The sequence below is a fragment of the Lepisosteus platostomus genome, unplaced genomic scaffold (genome assembly GCF_059453375.1).
Source record: "Lepisosteus platostomus isolate fLepPlt1 unplaced genomic scaffold, fLepPlt1.hap1 Scaffold_164_H1, whole genome shotgun sequence".
Lineage (NCBI taxonomy): Eukaryota > Metazoa > Chordata > Actinopteri > Semionotiformes > Lepisosteidae > Lepisosteus > Lepisosteus platostomus.
In genome coordinates this window covers 26,554-54,086 of record NW_028291545.1, presented here as the reverse complement: position 1 = coordinate 54,086, position 27,533 = coordinate 26,554, and the positions used below count along the sequence as shown (strand labels likewise).

At 40.3% G+C, this 27,533-nt stretch overlaps 1 protein-coding gene, 1 long non-coding RNA gene and 1 other non-coding gene across 5 annotated transcripts; 1 reads left to right on the top strand and 2 right to left on the bottom strand.

Moving 5' to 3' along the window:
• Positions 1-6,746: 6,746 nt before the first annotated feature.
• LOC148636584 (uncharacterized) lies at positions 6,747-7,939 on the bottom strand. Its single transcript, XR_015932126.1, has 2 exons — positions 7,379-7,939; positions 6,747-6,950 (listed from the first exon to the last, which is right to left on the bottom strand). It is a non-coding gene; the product is annotated as an uncharacterized LOC148636584 (long non-coding RNA).
• A 591-nt stretch (positions 7,940-8,530) lies between these two features.
• On the bottom strand, positions 8,531-27,151 carry LOC148636582 (uncharacterized). Of its 3 annotated transcripts, XM_088623486.1 has the most exons (3): positions 17,288-17,950; positions 11,673-11,879; positions 8,531-11,525 (listed from the first exon to the last, which is right to left on the bottom strand). In XM_088623486.1, the coding sequence occupies exons 1-3, from the start codon at positions 17,865-17,867 to the stop codon at positions 9,781-9,783; spliced, it is 2,532 nt and encodes an 843-aa protein (XP_088479612.1). In that variant the 5' UTR covers positions 17,868-17,950; the 3' UTR covers positions 8,531-9,780. The 3 variants fall into 3 exon arrangements, with proteins under 3 accessions (XP_088479612.1, XP_088479613.1, XP_088479611.1); XM_088623487.1 differs by lacking the exon at positions 17,288-17,950 and adding an exon at positions 27,081-27,151 and having other exon boundaries at positions 8,531-11,879; XM_088623485.1 differs by having other exon boundaries at positions 8,531-11,879.
• Positions 21,374-21,445, top strand: trnaa-cgc (transfer RNA alanine (anticodon CGC)). The gene has a single exon. It is a non-coding gene; the product is annotated as a tRNA-Ala (tRNA).
• Positions 27,152-27,533: the final 382 nt, after the last annotated feature.

Here is a 27,533-nt window from a genome sequence, read left to right as displayed (position 1 = left end):
GGGCAGGGCAGTGTGACACTCTTTACTGGGGGAGAGACAGAGGTGTTCAATATACTGGCAATCCTCCCATTTCCGAGAGGGGTAGTGCTTATGGAGTGTGAGTTGCTACTGTAGTGCCCAGTAAGAGTGAGATCTGATGTCCTATTCTAGGCTACACAAACTGATTAAAAGAAACACAAGGAAGGAATTGTCAACAGGGGCTTGGTATAAAGTAGGCCTTCCCTTCCTCACCAGAGGAACAATACTGGTGCACAAACATCAGTGAATAATGGTGCAGTTAGAATCTCGGAGGTCTTGTCTTATGGGTGTTGGTTTCACAGTAGTGGTAGTGGACAGTCATGGGAAGTATTAGGATTGAGACTGGAGATCCCAGTACTAGTCTGGGAAGACAAGTGTTCACAACCACCTCTACCAGCAGCACAGACTGCGTAGATTGAGACTGAACGCTTACTACATAAAGCCTCTCCCCTGTTTCGGTGTCCCATGTCATGAATTTCAAGTGAATCCTAGTCTCTTTGTGACTACCTATAATTTGCACAAATCCTGCTGGCCCACTAACACTGTTAATTTTTAGCCCTACTGCACTGCCCTAATAAAGCTTCAAGGATCTAGGATAAACTATTTTATATAATGGTTCCTGTCATGGAAATATATTTTTTTTTTCAAAGCTCTCTACATTTTTAAGAATCAATTTACTTATTAGATTTCCACTTCAATTCCCTCCTTTTTATTCTTGAAAATGATTAAAAGTTAGATTCTTCATATGGACTCCCAGGAGGCTCCCATACTTCAGATTCTTGCGTTCTTACCAGAACATACTGATGCGCAAACATTCGTTACCATATTTCAAAGCATTGGAATAATATATTTTGTACAGCAACACAAAAACAGAAAGACAAGTATCACAGCTACTATAATTGGTGTTAGTAACTTAAAGAAAAACATTCCCCCTGGCCCAAACAGTGATTCTAACCAGGAGAGAAATGGGTGAGGCTGTAGAATGAGGCATTAAAGCACATACATAACAAGATGCATTAAATTTCTTTAACTTTACAGTATGATTTATAAATTTGTACCACAAATTACTCATATCCCCCTCATTATCAGTTTCATTCAGCCAGTTTGTATACAAAGAGGCTTCGCGTTTAGATTCTTCCTCTTTCTGGGCTTCTGGGTGACAGGCTTCCACATAAAAAGGAAAAAGGCTGTGCACATCAGTCCCAAGCATGTGATCCCCATCTATCCCTGTGGAGACATCACTCCTGCTCTTTGCTCAGTTCGTTTGTGACCTTTTTAAAATGGGAACCATGAATTCAGGGCACCTGGCACGGCCCCCTCCACCTGAGCGAACACCTCTTTTTCCTGTCTTTCACCAGAATCCAGTCTCCTTATTCACGCATTAGTTCTTACAGCACAGGTAAATCCCTGTGGGCTGGAGCCCAGCATTTTTCTTAGGGGTTTTTTACAAGATTGGTCAACAGCTGGGTAATAACTCTTAGAAAAATCTACACATTGTTCCACTGCCTCAGCTGTGCCGTTTTGCAGAACAATTCTAGCTGAAGTTGTAAAATTTCTCTTTGGTCCGTTCCTGCAAAACATCTTATTATAAACAAACAAACCATAATAATAATGTGCATCTATGGGAATCACTCCCAAGGGTAACCCCCCCTAAAACTATATTGGTCTACCCATCAGGTTCTGCCACTAGATAAGAGAACCTTTCCCATGAAATCATTTTTTGACCTTCATGATCCCTTCAGGGCATACAATTAGCACAGAAGCAGCAGCTTTAGTCCACATGTTTTTCAAGCAGGATATTAACAGTATGATCATAACGAATAATACCAGACCCACAAATATGTATTGAACCAGAGACCCTCTCCAGGTTCCTAGCACAGACTGTAGCCATGCACCAATGCCCCAATCATCTGGATTATAATTATGATATATATTTTTCTTCATCATAGATGTGCTTTGCTAAGTCCTAGCAACCTACAATACTACAATAGAGAATTAGCAAATTCAACAATCCATTAGCTAAATTCGTCCCTCCAGGAAGTTTCATTGATTGGCCCGTGATGATATCAAACAGGCTCTGTTACACAGTTCTGTTTGATCCAGCCTGCATCCCATGGCGTTCCTTCAGTCTGATGTCTAGTCGATCTTTCAGAGATCTGTTCCTTCATTCCACTGTTCCAGCAGACTGAGGATGATCTCAGTCCATCTCACTCGGAACAATGCAGCCACAGCCTGACACACCTTCCCTGTGAAGTGTGTTCCTTGATCATAATACAAGGGGCAGGGCAGTGCCCACCGAGGGCTTATCTCTGTTATCAAGTGTTTGGTAGACACAGAGCCAGTGGCAGCAACCCACTGGGAAAACAGATTATAAGAGCCCAGGTTTCCCTTTACAATTGTCAATTTGCCAGGTTTGAAAGGTTCCTCAGGAGCAGGCCTTTTGAGCTGTAGCACCCTCACCTGAACTGTAGTTGAGTTCCTTTGATAACAAAATTACATTGAGATACCACATAAGTGGCTACTGCTTCAAACCCGGTTCTCACCCAGTTTTGGGTAACCGGCACACCTTTTGATTCCCACCTGGGTGTCCGACAGAGTGCATTTGTGGGGCTACAAAGGGCATTAGGCTGTGAGGGCATGCAGGGCGTCCAGTGTGCTGGCAGCACCACACCCCATCATCATCAGCCCCGAACGCTTTTCTAACCATGTCCTTTTTTGTTTTAGAGGCCTCAGCCTGAATGTCCTGTGGCTGTCCCCTTTTCACCAACAGAGGTTTCACAGGGGTCTCAGACTCCTGTTCTACAAGTACTGCTCACCTGACAGTTGCATCTGCAAAGTTGTTCCCTCGAGTTACTGGAAACATTTCTTTAGAAAACAGGGGAGGAATGTTGGTTTTGCTTAAGGGGCGGGGCTATGGAAATGAGGTCTATTTGTAAATCTGGAGTTACATGTTCTGGCTGTTTGTGAATTATCATTGTTGAGTATGGAGTGTTGAGGTATTGATTTTGTGTAATGCTTTATGTTGAAAACTGAGGTGGATTTTGTTTATAATAAAGAGGATAAACTGGGATGGGAGGAGGGTTTGGTTTTGCTAAAGGGGCGGGATTATGATAAGAGTTTAATGGTTTGATATATTTGATTTTGTATTGTGGTTGTTAACTATGTTTTTGGTTGGTATTATGTTTATATGGTTGTTTTTGTTGGTTGGTCGTTATTATGGTTATTAATAATACGATCTATAGTTGAAATCTGAGCCTAAATAAAAAGAAAAAGCATTTTCAGAGAGAAATTACGCTGTGTTTATGTAGAATAAGTGATTAGGTTTATGAGCAATCCAATTACTTAAAACGTTTAAAACGCTATATAAAATAAAGTTTATTATTAATTTGCTGGACAGAGCGGTGAACATTATTATGCATAAGACAAAGATAACGATCTTGATCAGTTTAGAAATCTGTGTACGCTGTAAGGTTTTTACTTCTTAATTAAACTTTTAAAATACACGTTTCGAATAGAAAGAAATCCTCTTCCTGGTACAGTATGTATAGCAAACCAGCACGTCTTTTTTCCTCCAATTGGTGTCAGCCAATCACCATTCTGAAGCCCTACCATAATCTCTGGTATAGGGAGACCCCAGAATTCTGTCCCATTGTTTAGATAGATGATAGATACTTTTATTGATCCCGTGAGGGAAATAAAGTAAATCATTTTCATTTTAGGAAATTATTAAATGCTCGGTTAAAAGCAAAGGAGAATGTCTGTTATAGTGGACATAAAAACAAGAGTTCGCTGGCATTATATCCTAGAAGACACAGACCTAGAAGGTGCCAGACCGGGAGAATGCCCGCAGTGTAAAAGAAAATGCCTGATGAACTAGGGATTGGACAGTTTCCAAGTGCTTGTACAATCGATGGAAATGTTCAAATAAATGTGCAAAAGAAAAAAACAAAATAATCATTTATTTCTTTATCATATTGGCTAGCTAATGTCCTCTCTTTGCTAGTTAGTGGCTGTGTTTCTGCATTGGGTAGCAACGGGTGACTGTTCTCAGGCGGAAGATGTAAACAGCTTAATTTTTGTGTTAAATATTTGTTTTAAATTAAAATTTATTTTATACAGCAATCGCATATTTGGGTACCGTTTCATAAAACTTTCATGCTTAAAATGTTTAGGGAGAAATGGAAGACTGGTGTGTATTTTTTCTTTAAACAACCAAGACCAGCCATACACAGTACAGTTTACGTACATACATTAATGTTTATGTTCCTAAATTAATATCGTTTATGACCTTCAGATGTGTTATGCTCCTCTTCTTTTTATGCTCAGCTACTAAAATTTCCCTTTAGTGGTAAAATTCCATATAAATATTCAAAACTAAGCGGATTAAAATGTGCACAGTAAAGAGATTAAATGATTAAATCTTTTCACTACCAACCAGCCAATCACTTACCGCGGTGCCCTGCGGTGGCTTGTGGGTAGTTTACCGTACCGCGGGTTTGTACCGTGCATTTTGAATGGCTGCATCTGTACATTTTAAAATTTATATTTGAATCAAAATGTGGTTTTGAGTTAGTGTGTTAATGTAATTAGTTTGGGTTTGTCATTACTATACTGTATACAGAATTTGTAGCTGAAGTTTAAGACTAGTTGTGTTTTTTATGATTGTTGCCCATATGTTGATTTTTGATTGATTGTATACAATGTATAATTTGAAATACATATTTTTCAGGTGTAAATGTGTATTTTCAGAATACATTTCTAAACCAAATCATTGGCTTGCTTTACTAGTTTCTACACCTAAAAAACCTATCTTTGATGTATAATAGACCCCTAACCATGTATGTATAATAGTCCTCTAAAGTTATCCGTATAATAGATCTCTAACCATATACCTATAATAGTCCTCTAAAGTTATCCGTATAATAGACCTCTAACCATATATGTATAATAGTCCTCTAAAGCAGTGGTTCTCAAACTGTGGTACGCGTACCGGCAGTGGTACGTGGAGTGCCGCCAAGTGGTACGCCAAATGACCCTGGAACTGTGTCATGTGCGCTGAAAAATCGGGATCGGTTTTCATATTTTGTATTTTAATACGTGTCGAACACGCAGCCTACGTACTACGATACAGTGCGCGCTAATACTTCAGTGGACACAAGAGATACTCTGTAATTCTATACCACTCTATAGGAATGCGTGCTACGGATGCAAGTGACCAATTGTATTTAAAAAAAGCTACTGCATCTCCAGCAAATAGGGAGAACAAAGAATGTACGTGATTTTGGAACTATGCCAACGTTCTAAACACAGGAATGCATAGAAATACGTGCTACGAACGCCGGTAATCTTGTGAGCACACAGAACTGTTCTAATTTGAGAAAAATACACCGAGCGTCTCTGTGTTTCGCTCCCATGCGCATGAAATAAAAACAAATAAATACGGAAATAAAAACGGAAACGCGGAAAAATGCAAGCTTGCGTATTGCTAAAGCAGGTAAGCTACACTATTTTTGAAGAACCTTATTTACCGTTGGCAAAAGAGCTGACACGTATTATGTGTGGAGAAAAAGCTGCTAAATAGCTCGACCTGCTGCCCCCCTCCCCCTGAACTCATTCATAGAATTATTGAAATGAAGGATTATAATCAAAAGTACACTGATAGAGCGCGTTAAGAGGAGCAGATGTTTTTCACTGCAATTAGATGAGTCTGTAGTCGATTTGGCCAATTTGCTCGTTTACGTTAGATACGAGTTTGAGGGCATGTCCCATGAAGACTTTCTGTTCTGTAAACCGCTACCAACAGGAACTACAGGAGAGCACATATTTCAGCTTCTGAATGTATTTATCGAAGAGAATGCCCTCGACTGGATATAATGCGTCTGAGTTTGTACAGACGGTGCTAGAGCAATGACAAGCTGACATAACGGTGTAATTGCACGAAATAGAGAGGTTGCTCCAGAAATTAATGTACGCATTTCAACATCCACCGCGAGAACTTTGCCGTCAAGAAAATGCCTGACGATTTAATATCTGTTAGACTCGGTTGTGAATTGTATCAAGGCTCGAAAATTAATTCACATCTGCTTTGCTCAACTTAACAGGCTCACCCCTCTCACTGAAATGGTGCTTTTTTATTAGTTGTTGTTAATGTTTTTTTTTTCTGTAAAACACTTTGAGAAGCCACCTTTAAAGGCGCTATATCAATTAAAGTTTATTATTATAATATTTATTATATGTATGTGTGAGTGTGTGTGCACGCACGCTCATGTTGGTCATTGAGAATTTCTGGGGTTCCTATGAGATGATGACTTGTAGGTGGTACATGGATGCTTTGGTTGGATTAGGGGTGGTACTTGGTCCAAAAAGTTTGAGAACCACTGCTCTAAAGTTATCCGGAACTCCAACCGTATATGTATAATAGTCCTCTAAATGTATCCGTTTTGTACCCGTTTTACTGCTTGTTTCAATGTGTTTTCATTCTTTACATTTCATTAGTGTTAAAGACGCAACCCTGTACTGGATACAGTGCATAGAAACTGGACGGACCTCTGTTCACGACTGAAGACACTCAGGATAAAGAGTGAATTAATTGTAATTAATGTCATGAGCTGTAATGAGTCCCGATGTTGGAGTAACTGTACTGATAACAACACATACTATTATATAAGTGAGAGTAAGAGTCAGGAGATCATATCTCTTTCTAATAAAATTGGACATCACCCGACTAATCCATTTCTGGAAATTTTAAATAGTTTTCTTGAGACTGAAGTAACGGGACACTTTAATCAGAAAGTGTGGCTATAAAAAGCGAAGTTCAGGGTTTTTATACTCGTCCAGAAACTGTCCCCGCTCTGACCTCTCCTCCAGGTAACTTCTAATGTGTCTGTTCTGGCGGGTTTCTGTCTAAAAACACGTTACAGGACTCCCATCTCCTGTGGAGACACATGTAGGGTCTTGTCAGTGCAGAAATCCCATATTGTAAACCAGTTTAAACTGGGACGGGGTACAACTTGGATCAAGACAAGAACTGAGAGATTCATCAATCAGCCTCAGGACTCTCTCCCACTGGTGTCCTTTTCTCTCTCTCTGTGCTGTTTCCTAAAAACCCCTCTAATACTCCGTGTACAAAAGAAGACTCGCTCGTCACTCGTGTTCTGTCCTGCTGTCGCAGTAACTGGGACTGAAGCAGACGGAGAGGAGACGCGCACTTCCAGAACTTTCCTTCCCGCTCGGTTCTTCCAGCTGAGCCCCAGACGGACTTTTCCCCTCCTGAGGAAAGAGCATCTTCCCACACAAACAGCCCGTTTCTCTCAGAAACACCAGCAGCTCACAACACACACAGCACAGGGAGCATTTTTACCAGCTGCGCCGCCACACGGACACCAGGACTCCCCTCGTCTGTGTCAGGGAACCTATAGGTAGAATTGGAGGATCCTTATGCGTGACCAGAATCCCACAGAACACAAAGTAGCAAAGGGACGATCCAAAGACGAAATCCAAAGGCTGGGTCGATAAGGGAGGCAAAGGGTCCGGTAACGATATCCAAAAACAATCCAAAAGACAAAATCCAGAAGGCGAGGTCAAAAGGCAGAGGCAGAAGATTCATAACAGGAGATCAGTCAAAAGGCTTGGAAACACGCACTGAAGAATACTACAAGAGGCTTCTCTATAGTGAGCGTGGGGATGCGTGTGTGAGGGGAGTTTAAATACTGAAAGGAAAGGGGTGTGATTGGATAATTGGTTAGGGAGTGAGAATTTGAGGAATCTGGTCCATGTGAGAATGTGATGGGTTCAATCAGGGATGAGATTATGAAACAGTGGTTCTGGGAATGCAACAGCGTTTGCGAGGGAGAGTGTGGGGTGTGACAGGGATAGAACAGCGTTTTGGAGGTAGAGTGTGGGGCATGACACCATAGAAATTAAAGTAATATATTATTCTGCTTACTTCTCATGCAGTCTTCTCAAGTCTTTGGAAGGACTGTGAATTGGCTTTCCCGCAGATGAAATGAAAAACTTCTTCGTCTCCCTTCACAGCTGCTGACCTGGGCATTACAGCTTAGTTTAAGATTAAACATCTGATAAAAAAGAAAGGTACATTCCAGATTTTCTCAAAATACTGTACAACATGGAAGCTATGGAGGTGGAGGTCTGTTGTTCTGTATTGACATGGATTTTAATTGGCTTCTGTGAAAATTGGCCGTGGTGAGTGAGTCCTGTGATGGACTGGTGTCACATTATCTGTGATAGTGCTTTGCACCCACTGCTTGCCAGGATTGTTCCAGTTCCACCACAACCCTGAATCGAGTGGATGGGTATATTAATGTATATTAATCATCTTACATGTTCCTGTTCTTTACTCTATAGGCATCCTCTCACGAGGCACCAGTAAATTTAGGGGTTTGAGCTTAACTGGGACAATTATTAATTGTAGCAGTAAGTCACAAAAATTATTCTTCTGATGGCTATTAGAATCAACCTTGCAGGATAACTCAAACAACGCACACACGCAGATACTAATACACGACAATACATTTATTAATACATAAAATGTGCATAAACATAACAGATCTTATAGAGGGGGTTAGCAGTATACAAAAGGTATATATTCAATCACGAAGAGTTACAAACCAAGAGGGACATACATTCCGTAATATCATTCATTTAGACTGTTTTGTAAATGAACTTTGTTACAACTTGTACATTAGATACTCAAAAGCCAGTACATGACTCATAGGAATTAAATTGCTATCAACTCAGGTTGAGGTAACAATTGAATTCTTGAACTGTAATGCAGAATGTTGAATACTCATCCTCTCTGTGGGGATTCAGATCTCCAGCGGACACAAAGAAGCAGTGGCAGGCTGTTGCTTTGTCCAATCGGCACTCTCTGGCCCGGTGCCAGGCAGTGCTGGTTCGACGTGAGAGAAGGAGAAGGAAGAGAGAGATTTCTGCTGCGGTGCGCTGCTGATGCTCTCTGAAGACCGGCTAGTTAGTGTTGGCTGAAACTAGCAGAGTTTGCACACAGAAAAATCTTTAGACAGGAAGAAGACCGGTTCGTTCCCGATGTAGCGCGAGTCCTGAATACTGATATTCAGCTGTCCACAGTTCCGACCGTAGTTCACTCGTTGATCAGGTGAGCGTTCGCGGTGGGCTCACGAGGCTTGCTGCTGGGCTAACCTCGGGTGGATCCTTTGGTTACACGCTGGCAACCTCCATTCTCGACTCTTAGAACAAGGGAAAGTCCTGGCACTGGGACACACTGGCTGTTACGTGACTGTCTGAGCTGAGTCTGAGGATGTCCAGGAGGAGCTGGAGTTGTACCTGGAGGAACTACGGTCGCTCATTGGTTGAAAGTTCCATGGGCATTCGAGAATCATTTTGTGACTTACTGCTACAATTAACAATTGTCCCAGTAAATGTACAAACCTCTACAGTTATTGGTGCCTTGTGAGAGGATGCCTACATTTATTGGTGCCCCCTGTGAGGATGAGTAACCATGAACTCTGACCTTGGGGTTGTAAACCACTTGGGATGAGACTCTCCCTTGGAATCTCCCAGACAGTGAGGCACTAGTGATGACCATTCACGTGTCTCAGCTTTGGGAGTTGTTCCTTATCAGAACACTCTTATCAGCTAGAAAAACACCTTAAATGTGAACCAAATAGAATGGCCTCTCTGTATCAAGCACCACTTGAGATGAGGGAGAGAGAGACTGGCAAGGGAGCAGCAAACTTAATTCCTGTATTTTAATAAACCTTGCCGCTACAATGGTCTCTCTCCTGTGTGAATGTGCTGGTGGATAATTAAGCTACTTGAGTGACTAAAACTCTTCCCACACTGACTGCAGATGAACGGTCTCTCTCCTATGTGACTGCGCTGGTGGGTTATTAAGTTACTTGACTTACTAAAACTCTTCCCACACTGACTGCAGCTGAACGGTCTCTCTCCTGTGTGACTGCGCTGGTGTGATTGTAAGTGGTTTTTCCAACTAAAACTCTTCCCACACTGACTCCACATGAACGGTCTCTCTCCTGTGTGAATGCGCTGGTGTAATTGTAAGTGACTTTTCTGACTAAAACTCTTCCCACACTGACTACAGCTGAACGGTCTCTCTCCTGTGTGAATGCGCTGGTGGGTTATTAAGTTACTTGACTGACTAAAACTCTTCCCACACTGACTACAGCTGAACGGTCTCTCTCCTGTGTGAATGCGCTGGTGGGTTTTTAAGTGACTTGACTTACTAAAACTCTTCCCACACTGACTGCAGCTGAAAGGACTCTCTCCTGTTTGAATGTGCTTATGCCTTTTTAAGTGACTTGACTTACTAAAACTCTTCCCACACTGACTGCAGCTGAATGGTCTCTCTCCTGTGTGAATACGGTGATGTCGTTTTAAGAGGTGTGATTGACTAAAACTCTTTCCACACTGACTACAGCTGAAAGGTCTCTCTCCTGTGTGAATGCGCTGATGCCTTTTTAAGTGACTTGACTTACTAAAACTCTTCCCACACTGACTGCAGCTGAAAGGTCTCTCTCCTGTGTGAATGCGCTGGTGGTCTATTAAGGTACTTGACTGACTAAAACTCTTCCCACACTGACCGCAGCTGAACAGTCTCTCTCCTGTGTGAATGCGCTGATGCCCTTTTAAGTGACTTGACTGACTAAAACTCTTCCCACAATGACTGCAGCTGAAAGGTCTCTCTCCTGTGTGAATGCGCTGGTGTAATTGTAAGTGGCTTTTCACACTAAAACTCTTCCCACACTGACTACAGCTGAACGGTCTCTCTCCTGTGTGAATGCGCTGGTGGATAATTAAGTTACTTGACTTACTAAAACTCTTCCCACACTGACTGCAGATGAACGGTCTCTCTCCTGTGTGAAGGTGCTGATAGGATTGTGAAATGCCAGACTGACAGAAACGCTGCTCCTCCCTGTGCCATAATATCAGTTTGTCCACTCCATCTGAGCAAGCCCTTGAGTGATTCTTCCTCATCCTCTGATCGTGCTGGGGTCTCTTATTCTGCAAATGCTCCATGGAATGGTCTTGCTCTGTGTGCTGAAAGTCAGATTTGTTTTCTTCATTATGTCCCTCAGTGTGCTGCTCAGTAGTGTGAATCATCTGGGACTCCATCTCCAGCTCTCTGAGACTTAAACCATCCATTTCATTCAGTTGTTCCTCTCTTTGCCCAAGAACAGACATACTCTCCAGTTCATTAAAACTTTCAACGATTTTCTCAGTAACCAGATTATTAAACCTGTGTGTTAAGTCATCAGATGCTAAGGGATTACATGATTGTTTGAGACTGTGCAATGACAGTCTCTCCACTTGAACAGAACAAGGCCTCATTATTATCAAGCCCTGTAGGAGTTGCTGTTGCTGTTGCTCCTCCCTGTACTCCTCCCTGTACTGACTCTCCTCTCGGTGCTGTATCTCAACACTGTTCTCTTCACCAGGTACATCAGTCTGCTGCTCTGCACAGTCAATCAACTGGGGCTCCATGTCCTGCTCTGTAAGATTAAAGACATCCAGTTCTTCACTGTGCTCTTGTACAGAGACACAGCCCAATTCATTACAACCTTGTGTAATATTGTTCGAGTCCAGATTATTCATCTTCTCTATAAAATCATCACATACTAAGAGCCCAGGTGTCTCACTCTCAGGGTCTGTCTTCATCGTGGGCACAGAGTCCAGATCCTTGACACTCTGTCTGCTCTCTGTGTGCTGCTCCCTGAGTTTCTCTTTCTCTTGTGCGGCAGTGAGCACTGTCTCCGGCATCAGACTGGAGCCCCACTCCTCCTCACTGTGCTGCTGTTCAAGAGGAACCCTTTCCAGAGCTTCAGAGAGAGTACTGGCCTCTGAGCCTGTAAACACAGGACAAGAAAACAAGACCTTTATAATAATAATAAAAAAACTATTTTATATAGCACCTTTAAAGGTGGCTTCTCAAAGCGTTTTATAGAATGCCAACAACAAAAAATACACAAAATTAGCACGATGAGAATACACAGTTAGAGGAGACAGTAGATGGTGGTACTAAGTACAGTAGGAGCAGAGGGGTAAAGAACAGTTAAATAAAGGCTCTTTTGAAGAAGAAGGTTTTGAGTCTGGATTTGAAGGAGTTTAGAGAAGGTGACTCTCCGATATCCTTAGGGAGAGAGTTCCAGAGCTTGGGGGGATAACAGGAGAAGGCCATGTCACCCATACAATGTAGACGGGCTTGGGGGACAGTAAAGAGACCAGAATTAGAAGAGCGAAGGTTGTGAGGTGGGGAGTAGGGTGATAACTCAGACAGGTACTGAGCCATGGAGAGCCTTATAGGTGAGCAGGAGGATTGTTAAGTCGACAGGAAACTTGACAGGAAGCCAGTGCAAGGACTCCAGGATAGGAGTAATGGGAACACTTGCACTAGACCTGGTCAGGATTCTGGCTGCCGAATTGTGGACATACTGGAGTTTGTTCAATGGGGATTTAGAAACCCCAGAGAGTAGAGCGTTACAGTAGTCGATTCAAGATTAGACAACACTTTTCAGCCACAGTTAGTGATAACACAGGGCGTAGTCGAGGAATATTTCTGAAGTGAATGAAAGATGTTTTGACAACATTCTGCGCATGTGAGTCGAACGTCAAATATCATCCCCTAGTTTTTCAGTTTAGACTGAAGCTCAACTACAAGACCATCTACAGATAGGGTTTCTTACTGGTTTTATAAAGTTGATGGGTGGTACAAATAACCATGGTTTCAGTCTTGTCACAGTTAACATGAAGGACATTTTGAGTCATCCAAGTTCTTATGTCAGAGATGCAATTAGAATAGAGACAGCCACATCAGCATAAGGTTTGGTATGGATGTATATATCAGTAACATTACCATAGTAATGATAGCTGAAGCCATGTGATCTTAAAAGCTTCAAGCTAAAGCTGTAAGCTTTAAGCTACACAAACACACGTCTAGTATTCTCGCAATCAATTTGGGTTGTTTAAGCATAGAGGAATAATAGAGTTTAAATGGGTTTCTGACAATACGTGATTTTAGATATACAAGCTTTGTCAGAAACCTTATTACCGTGTAAAAAGTAAGAATACAGTAATAATAATACATTACATTTACATTAACACTGCACTGAGAAAGAGAGGGGTTAATACAGACACACTGACTGGACACTCCAGTACATTAACACTGCACTGAGAGAGAAGGTTTAATAGACACACCGACTGGACACTGCAGTACATTAACACTGCACTGAGAGAGAGGGGTTAATACAGACACACTGACTGGACACTTCAGTACATGAACACTGCACTGAGAGAGAGGGGTTCATACAGACACACTGACTGGTTAATTAGCTCCGTAAAGTTGCCCCCCTACAGACAGTACAAACGATTCGGGGTCAGACATAACTCAGCCCCCCTACAACGTCGTAGGGGAACCGGACCGGTCTCAATCATTAGTGCTGCGTTTGTGCCGGTTTGTTGAAAGTAGCGTTTGTTTCATTCCTGAGATATAGCGCCTTGTTTTTCTGGTGATCACGTGACCATGCACAGTGACTTTGACCTCGAGTAAATCCATCAACTGAGTTAAAGCACTCTGTTACCAGTGCGAGAGTAACAATTCTGCAACTTTGTTCCTCTGTTTGCCCAGGTACGGGGGGGCCGTGGTGGATTTTGCATTTAATATCATTATCTTCTATGTGTTTGTGTGAACAGGAAAATTAAATTTGTCTCCAATATCATACCCGAATCAGAGGAGTTGCGGGTGTAGACTTAAAAAGTGAACATTAGCAAAATTGTATATTCTTACAAAGAGGCTTTAACAAACAAGTCTTAATACCTCATAGCATTGTCCTTTTTTAAAAATCTGAAGAAGTAATCAGTTTCATACTGTCTCCTTCTTAAATAAAAAGGCATCAAGGGACGTGTGAAGATTTGACCTGTCTGTGTAGCCACGTATTTAAAAAGACTTGAATTTGCAACTTTCTGAACCATTGTTGTTTTTTTTTATGCAAAGCACATTTGCCAATGTGAAAAGGAACCAGGACTTCAGGACTTTTTTTTCTTTTTTTAAGGGGCACTATGTACAAAGTTTACACGGTTCATAACACATCTGAGAAACAAGAGTCTATCATCTCACACATGAACACCGCGGCAATATTGGAAAATATTTTTATTTTCACAGAACAGAAGTGAACATATATCTAGGTTCTTTGAAAAACTGGCATTATCCACGTGTTTGTATTAACAGGGGTCTTATGCACAAACATGAAATGATTAGCTCAGTCCTTTTATCTGTACTTCTGGTCAGTCCTTGGTGTAGAATACAGCATGAGGGCACACCTTGACCTCTGAATACACAGATATGACTACAAGGACGTTTACAGGTACCAACACACTCAGTACTTAAATTACTGGATGTGATGAAAACAATGAATGCAATTTGTTTTCCGACTCTGTCTGGTCGGGTGGGGGTGGATGTTTTACATTTTAATATAGTGCCTTCTTTTTCTGTCCGTGACGTCACTCTGTGCCATCGGCACCATACAAAACCGCAAGTTCAAGACCACCAGATCTTTCAATTGTGATCTCTTGATCAGCTGACCCCAGCCTTTGCAGTTGATGTTTGATTTATTATCTGCATCTCTGGCGAAGACCTCTTCTTCCAAATCGTAAGTTACTTTACAAACTAGAAATGCTATACTGTAATTATGATGCTACGTTGACGTTCCCATGAATTTATTTTAAAGTAAAGATATTTGAGAAACTTGTTTTACATCGCGGGGAATACTACAAAAATTAGTAAGCTTCATTTGTCATTATCATGATATTTCTACACATGCAAGTGAAACTTGAAAGGATTTGTCACACTTCTGAATTTAAATTATAATGTTTTGTTTCTGTAAGTGTTACAAGGAGAACTGAACCCCAAAAAATCTCTGACATGTTACAAATTGCTGATGTGAAAGCTGAAATGATTAAGTGGTGAATGCAATGCTTTGAAAACATATCATAAACGAAAGAAGTGGTGATGGGCCTTGGTATTGCAGTTAACGTGAGTAGGCAGGTCTAAAAATATTAATTTATCAATTTCTATCTACAAATACATAGACTTTTTGATGTGCACTTAAACTGTAATCCATAACAATGTAAAAAACTTAGTTATTTTCATTTACGCGGTGGAGGGAAGTCCCCATTACCTGTAGAGCGCTTTCACTGGGGTTTCCAGAGAAGCACTATGTAACTGAAAGGATATTATTATTAATCACGTAAAAATTGGGAAAAAGCACAGTTTAAGCCAGGTTTGGTGAAATTCATTTTTTGTTACATTTTTGAGTGTTAATCGGACTTCTCTATACTTTGCATTAAACATTTCCCATAATACCCAGGCCATGGGTCTAGCTAGGGATTCGGCCATCACATGAACACTAAGATTAAAGGGTGACATCATGGAGCTAACAAAAGAGAAGTGTAAAGCTCGCCACGATTTGTTGTTTGAGACTTCAGTTCTAAGCAATATACAGTGTTTTGCATTCATCCTTATTTCTTTCTGGGGATTTAAACTACTCATCAATTGCTTGATTTTTTTTAAACCTTGAGCGGTCTGATTCCATGTACTGCACTACATATTTGTGATTTTTGATTGTTAATTCTTAATTGTGTATGGAAGTAGATATCAGACCTACTGCATAAAATAGGTTATTAAGGAGCTGTTGCCTTTCCATTGTTGCATTACCTGTAGAGGGGGAGAGGGGTTTATAATGTACATTAAAGTACCTGCCTCTTTGAAGTTCTGAGCATGTTTTAATCTGAAATTTTATATACAAAGATTTTAAAGTCACAAATAGAATAGAAAAGTACAATAGATATTTATCATTAATCATAAATCATATTTATCATTAAAATCTTAAAATCATTCACTGATGATAACTTCTCAGTAATATGTATATTATATTGACCTTTATATTGGTTATACATACATATCACAGCCTGTTAAATATTCACTTTAAATTCATGAGCTCTTAAGCCCGTAGTGGTAGTGAGGACGAATCAGATGTTAAATCGAGGAAGGGAGACAGTAGATTGAGCCCCACCCCCCAGACAGACTGAGAAAGGGTTCATTGTCACACAGATGAGCACATTTGCAAGACAATTCGAGGCTCCGAACCACAGCAGCCACAAATCCTGCTCCTGTGTCAATGTTAAGAGGGTTTATAAGACATTCAACACACATTTATTGATTCATGGCGTAACTTGTCTTCCCTATTCACTAACATTATAAGACCATGTCCCAGTTTTCAAACTGTACACTAAGCCCTTTCTCCAGGTCCACACCATGACGCAGCGTAAGAAGTGTGGACTTCAAGTACATGAGGATTTGAGGGGGCACCATTACAAAAAGCGGGGCATGGGACACACCCCCAAGTGACGTCACCGGTTTGTTACGCAGGTCAAAACGCTTCCTGTGGTCGCTGCTGCTTTTGCAGTGAGTGAGTGCATGTGGACAGAATTTCTTAAAAATGTTTTTCCTTCCTCCATTCGCAGGCTGATGAACTTGAATCTCACCGTGTCTATCCCTGAACGGCAAAACAGAGCACAAAGCAAGAACTCATCGTAGCAATTAACAGGGTCTAGGAGGAGAAGCTTATCGAACAAAGTTGTAATCATTTTCTTAAGACTCTTTTGTGCTCTCCAGAAGATTGAAAAGGGCAGCAGAGGACAATCGGGGATTTTTCACGAAAACATTTGTTCTGTCTAAATTGCCAGTATTTAACACACTGACCGGACACTCCAGTACATTAACACTGCACTGAGAGAGAGAGAGGGGTTAATACAGACACACTGACTGTACACTCCAGTACATTAACATTGCACTGAGAGAGAGGGGTTAATACAGACACACTGGCTGACTGGACACTGCTTTAATGTACAATGCGGTACATTAACACTGCACAGAAGAGATAGTTACCGCCACGTCGATAAATAATCTGCCCACAAACATATTTTCAAGACTCCAAAGTCTCCTAAATTGGTTTTCACATAAAGAAAGTGTATCAGTTGATGACAAATTCAATATTACTCAGACAAAACCGAGTTTCTGTCCACATTCAAAGAACAGCAATAACCTTAATGAGAATTTAACTAGACCAGAACTAGTTCAGTTCGCAGAAAAGAAACCTCTCCTACTTCGCTCTGCATCTCTCCACGACAGTTTCAACAGTGAGGACGTTAAAAACACCGTTTTTAAACACAGACATTACTACATAAAAGTCTTACTTACCCGACGGCTCCGTTTCTTCATTTGTTTCTGCAGTGATTTCACAGGGAGGCATGAGTCCAACATGATCTGTCGCTCCCTGATCTCCTCCTGCTCCCGACTCCTTCTCCCACAGCTGCAGTCGCACTTTAAAGGTCTCGTTTTCCTTCATTCGCGTTATTTCTGTCCCGAAACTGTCCTCCACACACTGTGTGATATTAATCACGGCCCGACTCACCAGGATCTGGGAGACGCTGCGGAGTTTGTCTCGAAACGAGTCGTGGGAGTCAGACATCCTGTTTCGGAAAACTTCTGAAACTTCATACACGAACGATTTGAGCAAAACCTCCATGAAACAGTGAAGCTCGTTTTCCTGCTTCATTTGCGCGATTTCGACCCCGAAACAGTTGTCGACAGACGTGATTTTAATCACGACCTGTCTCGCCAGAACCTGAGAGATCCGGCGGAATTTTTGTTTAATCGATTTCTCGGAATCATCTGTCCGGTTTCGGAAAACTTCCGAAACTTTATGCACGATCGATTTAAGCACAATCTCCATGAAAGAGTGCGCCTCAGTTTTCAGATTAAGCAACAGATTCTCCATTTCTTCAGAGTCGATCCTGGAAGACACAGACAAGTCCTGCAGCTGCAGCGGCTGTAAACACGTGGGTTTGAACACACGGAAAGCGAAAAGTGGTCAAAGAGAGGACTTCCGGGTTATCAGATGAACTTCCTTAGTGACCGTTGCTATAAACCACAAAAATATTATTCGAATAATAAAAATCTGAAAAAAATAGTCCAGAATAGATGTTTGCGTTATATTATAGTGTAACGTATACGGTCGACATTTTTTTATTTTTATTAAATGTGTAAATAATTTACAAATACAACTAGAGGAGCAGAAACAGATACAAGAGAAAAAAAACACGAACAGAAAAAAAAAATTAACTGGCAGAGGTAACGAAGTAAATTATATTTTTTACATATATCAAATGTTTTCCTTGCTTAAGCATTTTTTTCATTTTTATAGAATTTAAATAATATTTCAACTCCATCTGAAAAGTACTAAAAAGGGGAGTATTACTGGACCATTTTGATTTATGAATGTGAAATTTACTCAGAATGACTAATAAATTTGCTATAAATAAATTCTTTTTAAAGAAAGTTCTCTTACACAGTACAATATCAAAGTCCTTAAACCTAAAAAAAACACCTTTAAATGCCTACAAACAAAACTCTGCAAGTCCGTCCAACTTCACAAACACACACCTTACAAGTAAATGTACCAAACATTCCCTTTCAACCCGACAAAAAACGCACAAATCATCCTGCTCATGCTTAAATTTAGACAGTACTTATTTAACTGGATAAAACCTATGAACAATTTTAAATCATATCTTTTTAGCTTTATTTGTAATACAATATCCATCAGGAGTTATCCAAACTAACTTCCAATTTATATTTTCAAATGGTGCACTCCGAAAAGATCAACTTGACACGCACACCTTTCCTGTATAAAATAAAAATCATCTCTCATTTTTTTTACAAAACAAATTGGTTTTCTTTTTACAACATTTCGAATACCGTTAATTTAATAGAAACATCTACCTTAATTTCTTATTTATTCCGCACGTCTGCAGTCACTGTTTACATGTCTGCATTGTTTACTTGTACGTTGTCTACTGTTTGTACAGTATATTGTCTTGATGCACTGTCTGTACTTTGTGTAAAGTATCTATATCTATGTTCTCGCAGTCTCCTTCCTCACCGCTCCTGCTCGCTCGACACTCAGTCTCTATGCCTGGGCTCGTTGAATCTCTGTCCAAGTCTTTTGGATCTTAATGACTATATGAACAAAAAATAATTTCAGGTTTACAAATTTGACAATATAATTTCACCTATAAGGCTCTGCATGGCTTGGCACCTCAGCACCTGTCTGAACTATTATCGCCCTACTCCCCACCTTGCAACCTTCTGTCTTCTAATTCTGCTCTCCTAACTGTTCCCCAAGCCCATCTACATTCTGTGGGTGACAGGGCCTTCTCCTGTTATGCCCCAAGCCCTGGAACTCTCTCCCCAAGGATATCACAGAGTCACCTTCTCTAAACTACTTCAAATCCAGACTCAAAACCCTCTTCTTTAGAAAAGCCTTTACTGAACTGGTTCCATTCTTCACCCCTCTGCTTTTCTTAGTACCACCATCCACGGTCTCCTCTATATATTGTAATTGTGTTTTATCTTGTGTATTTTTATTTATTGTTGTTGTCATTCTGTAAAGAGCTTTGAGAAGCCACCTTTTAAGGCGCTATCCCCATGTACCCCATGTATTAAGAAGACCCCCCTATTCCAGTATATTACCTGTAGTGTTATATTAAAAAAAATCATAAAAAATAAAGAATACTTTCACAACCCAAAGCAAGGTTGTATGAGGTGAGGGGGGCTGTCTGCTGTGTAAAACACTTGGTTGTAGCATTGTGAATGTTGTGCTTCAAATGCTATTGAGTCATGAAGAGGACCTCCCTATCCCAGTGTATTGCGTGTCTAATACAGTAGGTGCCGTATTGAAAAAATCATAACAAAAACTGAAAGAGGTTTCACAACCCAAAGCAAGGCTGGGAAAGGTCAGAGGACCTGCTTAGTGTGTAAAACACTTACTTGCAGCGTTGTGGGTGCTGTGGTTTAAATGCTATTGGCTTGTGAACAGCATCCCCCTATCCTAGTGCACAGTGCCACATTCAATCAAACCATGAGAAAAAGAGATTCACAACCCAAAGCTCTGCCAGTCTTCTGTGTAAACAATCATGGACATCATGATTTGAACATCATGGGTGCTGTTTTTAAAAAGCTGTTGAGTAAAGAATAGGAATTTTCCTGCAGAATGAAAACAGGAAATAAAGAAAGGGTTTCAGAAATAAAACAAAGCTTTATTCCCGTGCTGACAGTCTGGGTAATTGGAAACTGCTGTTCTGCTTCCTATGGTCATATATGGGTTTTTCGCATGAAACTCTATTGAGCAGTATTTCTGCGTTGTGAATGTATGTATGTATACAGCGGTCCCCCAGTGTTCCAGATGGTGCGTAATTGCGCATCAATCAAAACCCTGACTGTCAGAAAAGGATAATTAGCTCACTGATATGTTTATGGAGGGGTTGTGAAAATTTTCAAAGTCGTGGTCTTTAAAATGCATTTGGTTTGAAGGCGTTCTGTGTTATATGATATGTGATATGGACACAAGAATATTCGTGCGTGGAATAAAAAGACAAACTGAAGGCTGTGAGAACATTCACAATGTACTTTATACACAGAGCAGTTGTATATACAAAGCAATTGTTTCATAAAAACGCTACAGGCGTGCCAAAATCGTTTTCGAACTTCAAGCTAACTTTACCCCGGTCAAAGTGATGAAGACACAGACATTTAATGAAAACGAATTTGATTCACTTAAGGCTCTGCTCTTTTGTTGTGATGTCATTTTAATTAATGTTAGCTGTGATTAGGTGTCGTTTTTGTCTCTTTTAACTTAAGAGTTAAAGAGTTTAAGAGTCTGCTCCTTTCTTCCTGGTATAGAAACAACATGTTTCATGTTTACAACCACCACTATAAATTATTTGTTCAGCTCTAACGCCTGTCTGCGTTGACAAGGCATCTCAAAATGACATATTAAATAAGACCACGATCCTTCTGGTTACCATTCCTGTGGTTGGAGCGTTGTTTCGCCCTTTTTCGTTCTTCTACAATATTTACAGACAGGGCTTTATCACTGGAGTTGTACAGAAGAAGTGTGCATCGGTCCATGAAAACCATCAGTACTGCTGTTGTTCTATGCGTAGTTTAACCGAGAGCACTTAAAAGATGCAAAAAGCTTTCAAAGAAAACAGAATTGAAAGACAGTAGAATAAGGAGGTAAAAAAGCACTCCCCCGTTGAGGAATTAACCACCGTCGCCCGCGTGACTGGATATAAAAATAACTGATTCGTTTTTGCCCAGTCTCTGGAAGCTTCAATGCGATTATTTTTCCTTCCTTATTTCTTCATTCCCATGAATTTACTCTGTAGTAGAGGAAACACGAAAGTGGGAAATTGCAGGCATTCTCCATGAGCACCCACCACTGGGGATGTAGCTCAGGGGTAGAGCGCATGCTTCGCATGTATGAGGTCCCGGGTTCAATCCCTGGCATCTCCACGTGCTTTATATTATTGTGCTCACATCGCAATCTTCTGTTGAGTGAGAACTCTTTGTCGGTGTTCATAGAGAGCCAGGTTTACACAATTAAGTTCAGTCACACACGAAGTGCTACAGTGTTGCTCTGCTGTTTTAGATGTACCTCCAAAGCATTTAGTTCTGTTAACTACAACAAATGATTTGAACTAATTTAACGTCATATTCAGGAAATCCAGAGAACGTCTCCACACTTGTCGTGGCTGTTGAAGAAATCACCTGTTAAATCTCACCCGGGATTTCTTGAGAAATCATTCAGCGAGCGAGTCCTCCCTCTGGACTCCGCACTAAACTGAAAGCTGCGCGAACTCCTCACTGCGTGTCCTGTACTGTTACAGGTGCTCTCGTGTAGATGTGGAGCACAGCCATAAGGACACTTGGAACTTTTTCCGTATGTGAAGGAAAAGGCAAAAGAGCATGAATAGTATTAATCGTTTATAATATCCATGGTACAACTCGAGAAAGTACTGAAGGACTAAACAACGACTTTTGATGATTACAAGAGATTCAAGAAACACAACCATCCACACACGGGCTTGGATCCTGAACGCTTAAGTTAAGACAAAGCGAAGGATACGAACTGTAAACTCTCTTCACGTCTTACCGTTTGTGAAATAAAAAAAATTCTTACTTTCTTAATAATTTCTTACTGCTGATAGACGATTTATTGCATTTTAACAAAATCACAATTACAAACATTTTGGGTTAAACTGTTATTCACACACTCTAACAAAGATAAACGTTAGTGTCTTCCGGTGTGTGAGCCCATTTGTAATAAGAATAAAAAATAAGTTATATAAATTTAATTGTTCTACTTTTTATACTTACAGAGTCTTATTGATATTTCAGTTAAATATTTTCTTCTGTAGTAATACTAGTCTCGATTTACAATTTTTGGACATGGTGCATCTTAAATAATTTTGTTATTAGTTTCGGTTTTGGAAAATCACGCCCAAAAGCTACCAAAACTGGTAATCTTCACAAGATGTGTAATGCAATAGCAGCCTTCTGGGTGGAAAACAAAAAGTATTTCTTGGTATGAATCCTAGCTCATTTATAGGCGGCATTCTAGGACTTCTCGCTTCAGAAATCCTGTCAACGGATCGTACGTTTCTACCCCATCAATATCAGCAGTGTTATCACTACCAAACGCTAAGAATAGATCCTGGCAATACTTCATGAGATCTTCTTTGGAAAATTGTTTATTTTATTTTTAAAAAATATTTTCAATACCATCCAAAAAGTCAAAAGTTTCAATTGCATGCAACTGATGAGATCTCTCTTTGATGGAAGTTATAAGTACATCCAAAACACGTTTCTTGTGGATCCAGAAGAGGATCATTATGAGGCTCAAAACATGCCTGTCTCTTCTTTTTTTGAGGACGAATTGATTATTGAGGTGTAATCATTGGTTCAAAACCCAAACATCTGCTATTGCTGTTGTTTCTTTGATAGTTTCTTCAAATCCTTCAATTGGTCTTCGATATCGAGAGATAATATCATACAAGTTGTGGTTTTCTTTTAATCACCAATTTTATTAAAATTTCACCTTCTTTTACAGATGTCTTGCATGTATCACAAGATATAACAGTCCCCTTGCGTCCTCAGGTAAAATGTTTTAAAAAGTACAACAAAAGTACAATATACTATACAGCATTTATGGTTACATGTATATTAAAATGAAGGTACATATACCGAGATATTAAAATACAATTGTACAGTCCAAACCTAATAATGCTTGTGAAGTTCTCCACCAAATCTGCACTGTAATTTTGAAATGCAAGGTGAGTATGAAATTCAAATTAATTTCTTGGAAGCTGCTGATGTTGGTCGTTATTGAGCATTCCAGATCATATTCACTTAAGTACTAAATTGATTACTTCTTGTAGCTTGAAACGTGCACAATATTTGCATTTCTTGCAAATATCAAGGTGTTTTAGGTGTCACTGAGAACAATAATCGAGTTTGAGCAGATATTATGCTTACATGGGAATCACAAGACGTGCTCCTCTAGGTGGGCTTGAAATACCAATCTTCCGCTTAAGAGAAAGAGTAACAAGAACCAATGTTTTGCCAAGTAATTTGAAGACCTAGATAAAGAAACGTGGTGCAGAATAAAGAAGCACGGACAGGGTTTGAACCCTCATAGCCAAGATGTCCACCTACTATACGATGTTAATGGAGGCATACATGTTTCCATGGGATATTTACTCCTGCTTCCAAACCAATATGCTGCAGCGATATCTGATAATGGTACTGTCACTGCTTGTGAGCCACGTGTTTCAGCTGTCAGCCTACTATACCATGTTCAACCAACGCTAGTAATATCACTGTTGTAGTAGAGGAGCAAGAGAGGTGCAGTCGGTAGAGCTGGTGACCCTTAAGTTCAGAATTGTGGATTCAAGGTTTGTTTGTGTCCTTTTTGATCCCTCTAATCTTTTAGTAGGACAGTGCAAGCAAAACATGATAGCGTACAGTGACAACCCAATGTCTTATGTGCTTTGTGTAATTCAGCTTTCTTACCACTTTGGGGCCCGATTCAGATATCGTTGTTATAGCAAGGGGCGAGCAAAGGCTTTCCTAAATCAAGGTTGGTCTGCTCACAAGTAAATATAAACACTTGAGCGTTTGCTGTTTGAAGACCGCACTTTGCGGTTTCTTAATTTCACATAATGGTATTTAGACGGGGCAAAGTAGTGTAGCCCTTGTGCAACTTTGATTAGCGTTTGTTATTCGGTTTTGAGGTTTGAGGAGCGTAATGCAAATCAAATTGGTGAATAGAAAATGAAACAGGAATCACTTCTTGGGCTAAGAAATCCAAGAAGCATGGAAACCTGTGGATTTTAACACTACAGAACACTCACAAATCGCAGTGTTGCTGCTTTTACAGTGCCTTGCGAAAGTATTCGGCCCCCTTGAACTTTTCAACCTTTTGCCACATTTCAGGCTTCAAACATAAAGATATAAATTTTTTATTTTATGTGAAGAATCACCAACAAGTGGGACACAATTGTGAAGTGGAACGAAATCTATTGGATTTTTGAAACTTTTTTAACTAATAAAAAAATGAAAAGTGGGGCGTGCAAAATTATTCGGCCCCTTTACTTTCAGTGCAGCAAACTCACTCCAGAAGTTCAGCGAGGATCTCTGAATGATCCAATGTTGTCCTAAATGACTGATGGTGATAAATAGAATCCACCTGTGTGTAATCAAGTCTCTGTATAAATGCACCTGCTCTGTGATAGTCTCAAGGTTCTGTTGAAAGCGCAGAGAGCATCATGAAGACCAAGGAACACACCAGGCAGGTCCGTAATACTGTTGTGGAGAAGTTTAAAGCCGGATTTGGATACAAAAAGATTTCCCAAGCTTCAAACATCCCAAGGAGCACTGTGCAAGCGATCATCTTGAAATGGAAGGAGTATCAGACCACTGCAAATCTACCAAGACCTGGCCGTCCCTCTAAACTTTCAGCTCAGACAAGGAGAAGACTGATCAGAGATGCAGCCAAGAGGCCCATGATCACTCTGGATGAACTGCAGAGAACTACAGCTGAGGTGGGAGAGTCTGTCCATAGGACAACAATCAGTCTTACACTGCACAAATCTGGCCTTTATGGAAGAGTGGCAAGAAGAAAGCCATTTCTCAAAGATATCCATAAAAAGTCTCGTCTAAAGTTTGCCACAAGCCACCTGGGAGACACCCCAAACATGTGGAAGAAGGTGCTCTGGTCAGATGAAACCAAAATCGAACTTTTTGGCCACAATGCAAAACGATATGTTTGGCGTAAAAGCAACACAGCTCATCACCCTCAACACACCATCCCCACTGTCAAACATGGTGGTGGCAGCATCATGGTTTGGGCCTGCTTTTCTTCAGCAGGGACAGGGAAGATGGTTAAAATTGAGGGGAAGATGGATGCAGCCAAATACAGGACCATTCTGGATGAAAACCTGTTGGAGTCTGCAAAAGACCTGAAACTGGGACGGAGATTTATCTTCCAACAAGACAATGATCCCAAACATACAGCAAAATCTACAAAGGAATGGTTCACAAATAAACGTATCCAGGTGTTTGAATGGCCAAGTCAAAGTCCAGACCTGAATCCAATCGAGAATCTGTGGAAAGAGCTGAAAACTGCTGTTCACAAACACTCTCCATCCAACCTCACTGAGCTCGAGCTGTTTTGCAAGGAAGAATGGGCAAGAATTTCAGTCTCTCGATGTGCAAAACTGATAGAGACATACCCCAAGCGACTTGCAGCTGTAATCGCAGCAAAAGGTGGCTCTACAAAGTATTAACGCAAGGGGGCCGAATAATTTTGCACGCCCCACTTTTCATTTTTTTATTAGTTAAAAAAGTTTCAAAAATCCAATAGATTTCGTTCCACTTCACAATTGTGTCCCACTTGTTGGTGATTCTTCACATAAAATAAAAAATTTATATCTTTATGTTTGAAGCCTGAAATGTGGCAAAAGGTTGAAAAGTTCAAGGGGGCCGAATACTTTCGCAAGGCACTGTATATTTCGGTCTTTGACTTTTGAATGCACACCTTACCGGAAATCTTTCTTTACTTACAGACAGCTCAAAAAGTTCTTAAGGCAGAAATTGGAGCCCATCTAAAAGTTCCTTTCTGCTAATCACATTTAAGTGTTGACGAAGCATTTTCCTGCCCATCATGTTCTTGATAAGCGGTTTCTCTGTTTTCCTCCTATTGTCATTGTCAGCACAATAAGACAGGAACAATACACAAAAAATAAAAAAGTAGCTGTCAGAAGTGGGATTTAATCCCATGTTTCCATTTGGAGACCAGAACACCCAACCAAGATGAAAGACATCAGTTCTCAAGTCTGACACCTTAGACAACTCAGCCATCCTAACAAGTGATGACAAAACTTGTGCTGAATTCACCAGTAGTTCACTAAACTGAGTTTCTTCCTTGAACAGATTTGCTTGTCTACAGAGTAAATTGCAAAGTCCAGGTGTGCAAAGCTCATGGAGACTTATTCACAAACACTTACTGCTGTAATAAATGTAAAAGCATCTTCCACAAAGTATTAGTTGGGGGAGTTCACACTTATGCAACCAGGGTGTTGTAGGTTTATTAGTTTCAATTTTTCCAAAATTTTTCTCTTGAATTTTGTTGGTGGCAAGGTCACATTAAGGATGGAAAGACATCTGACATGATTTATCTTGATTTCTGGGTTAACATCACAAAAACCTGCAATTTCAATAAGAGTGTGTAGACTTTTTATATCCACTGTACAGTCACTTCCTTTGTTAAGCGCCATGGGGCAACCTAGTTATTGTGAAAGGCGCTATATAAAAATAAATTTAATTTAATTTAATTAATCCAGAGCATCAAGGCACTTTACAAAACATGCATAGAAAAGTAGAGTATAAATTTGTAAAACCTTAGTTTCTGAAGTAACTGCTTGGATAATCCAACTGCCACTGTTGTTACTGCTTCTGCTGCTAATACTACTACTGTTACTACTACTACCACCATGACTTCAGATTCTAATACTAATTCTGATACTAATACTCCTGCTACTATTACTGCTGTCATTACTACTAATAGTGATAAAAACAGGGCACTCACAGATCTGTGGATGTGGGTCTGGACTCTAGAAAGTGGTTCCATTCGCAAACAGCTCTGGACCTCAACACCTGTTGATGGATCACTTCTGTTAGACACACCAGTGGAGCACAAGTCCACCTACACACACACTGACAGACACACATCCAAACACTCACACACAGACACTACACAGACTCACAGACACACACATAGACACTACGAATACTTATAGACACACATCCACACACTCACAAACACAAATTCACACACTGACAGACACCACACACTCCTCACAAACACCACACACTCACAAACACATACACTCATAACTACAAATATACTATAAATAACACTAATACAAATACCAATTATATCGCAACAGTAACACTATCACTAAGACTTACACTATCATCATCACCAACACTGACACAAAATACTACCACACTTATAATATTAATAATAACAGTAATGCTA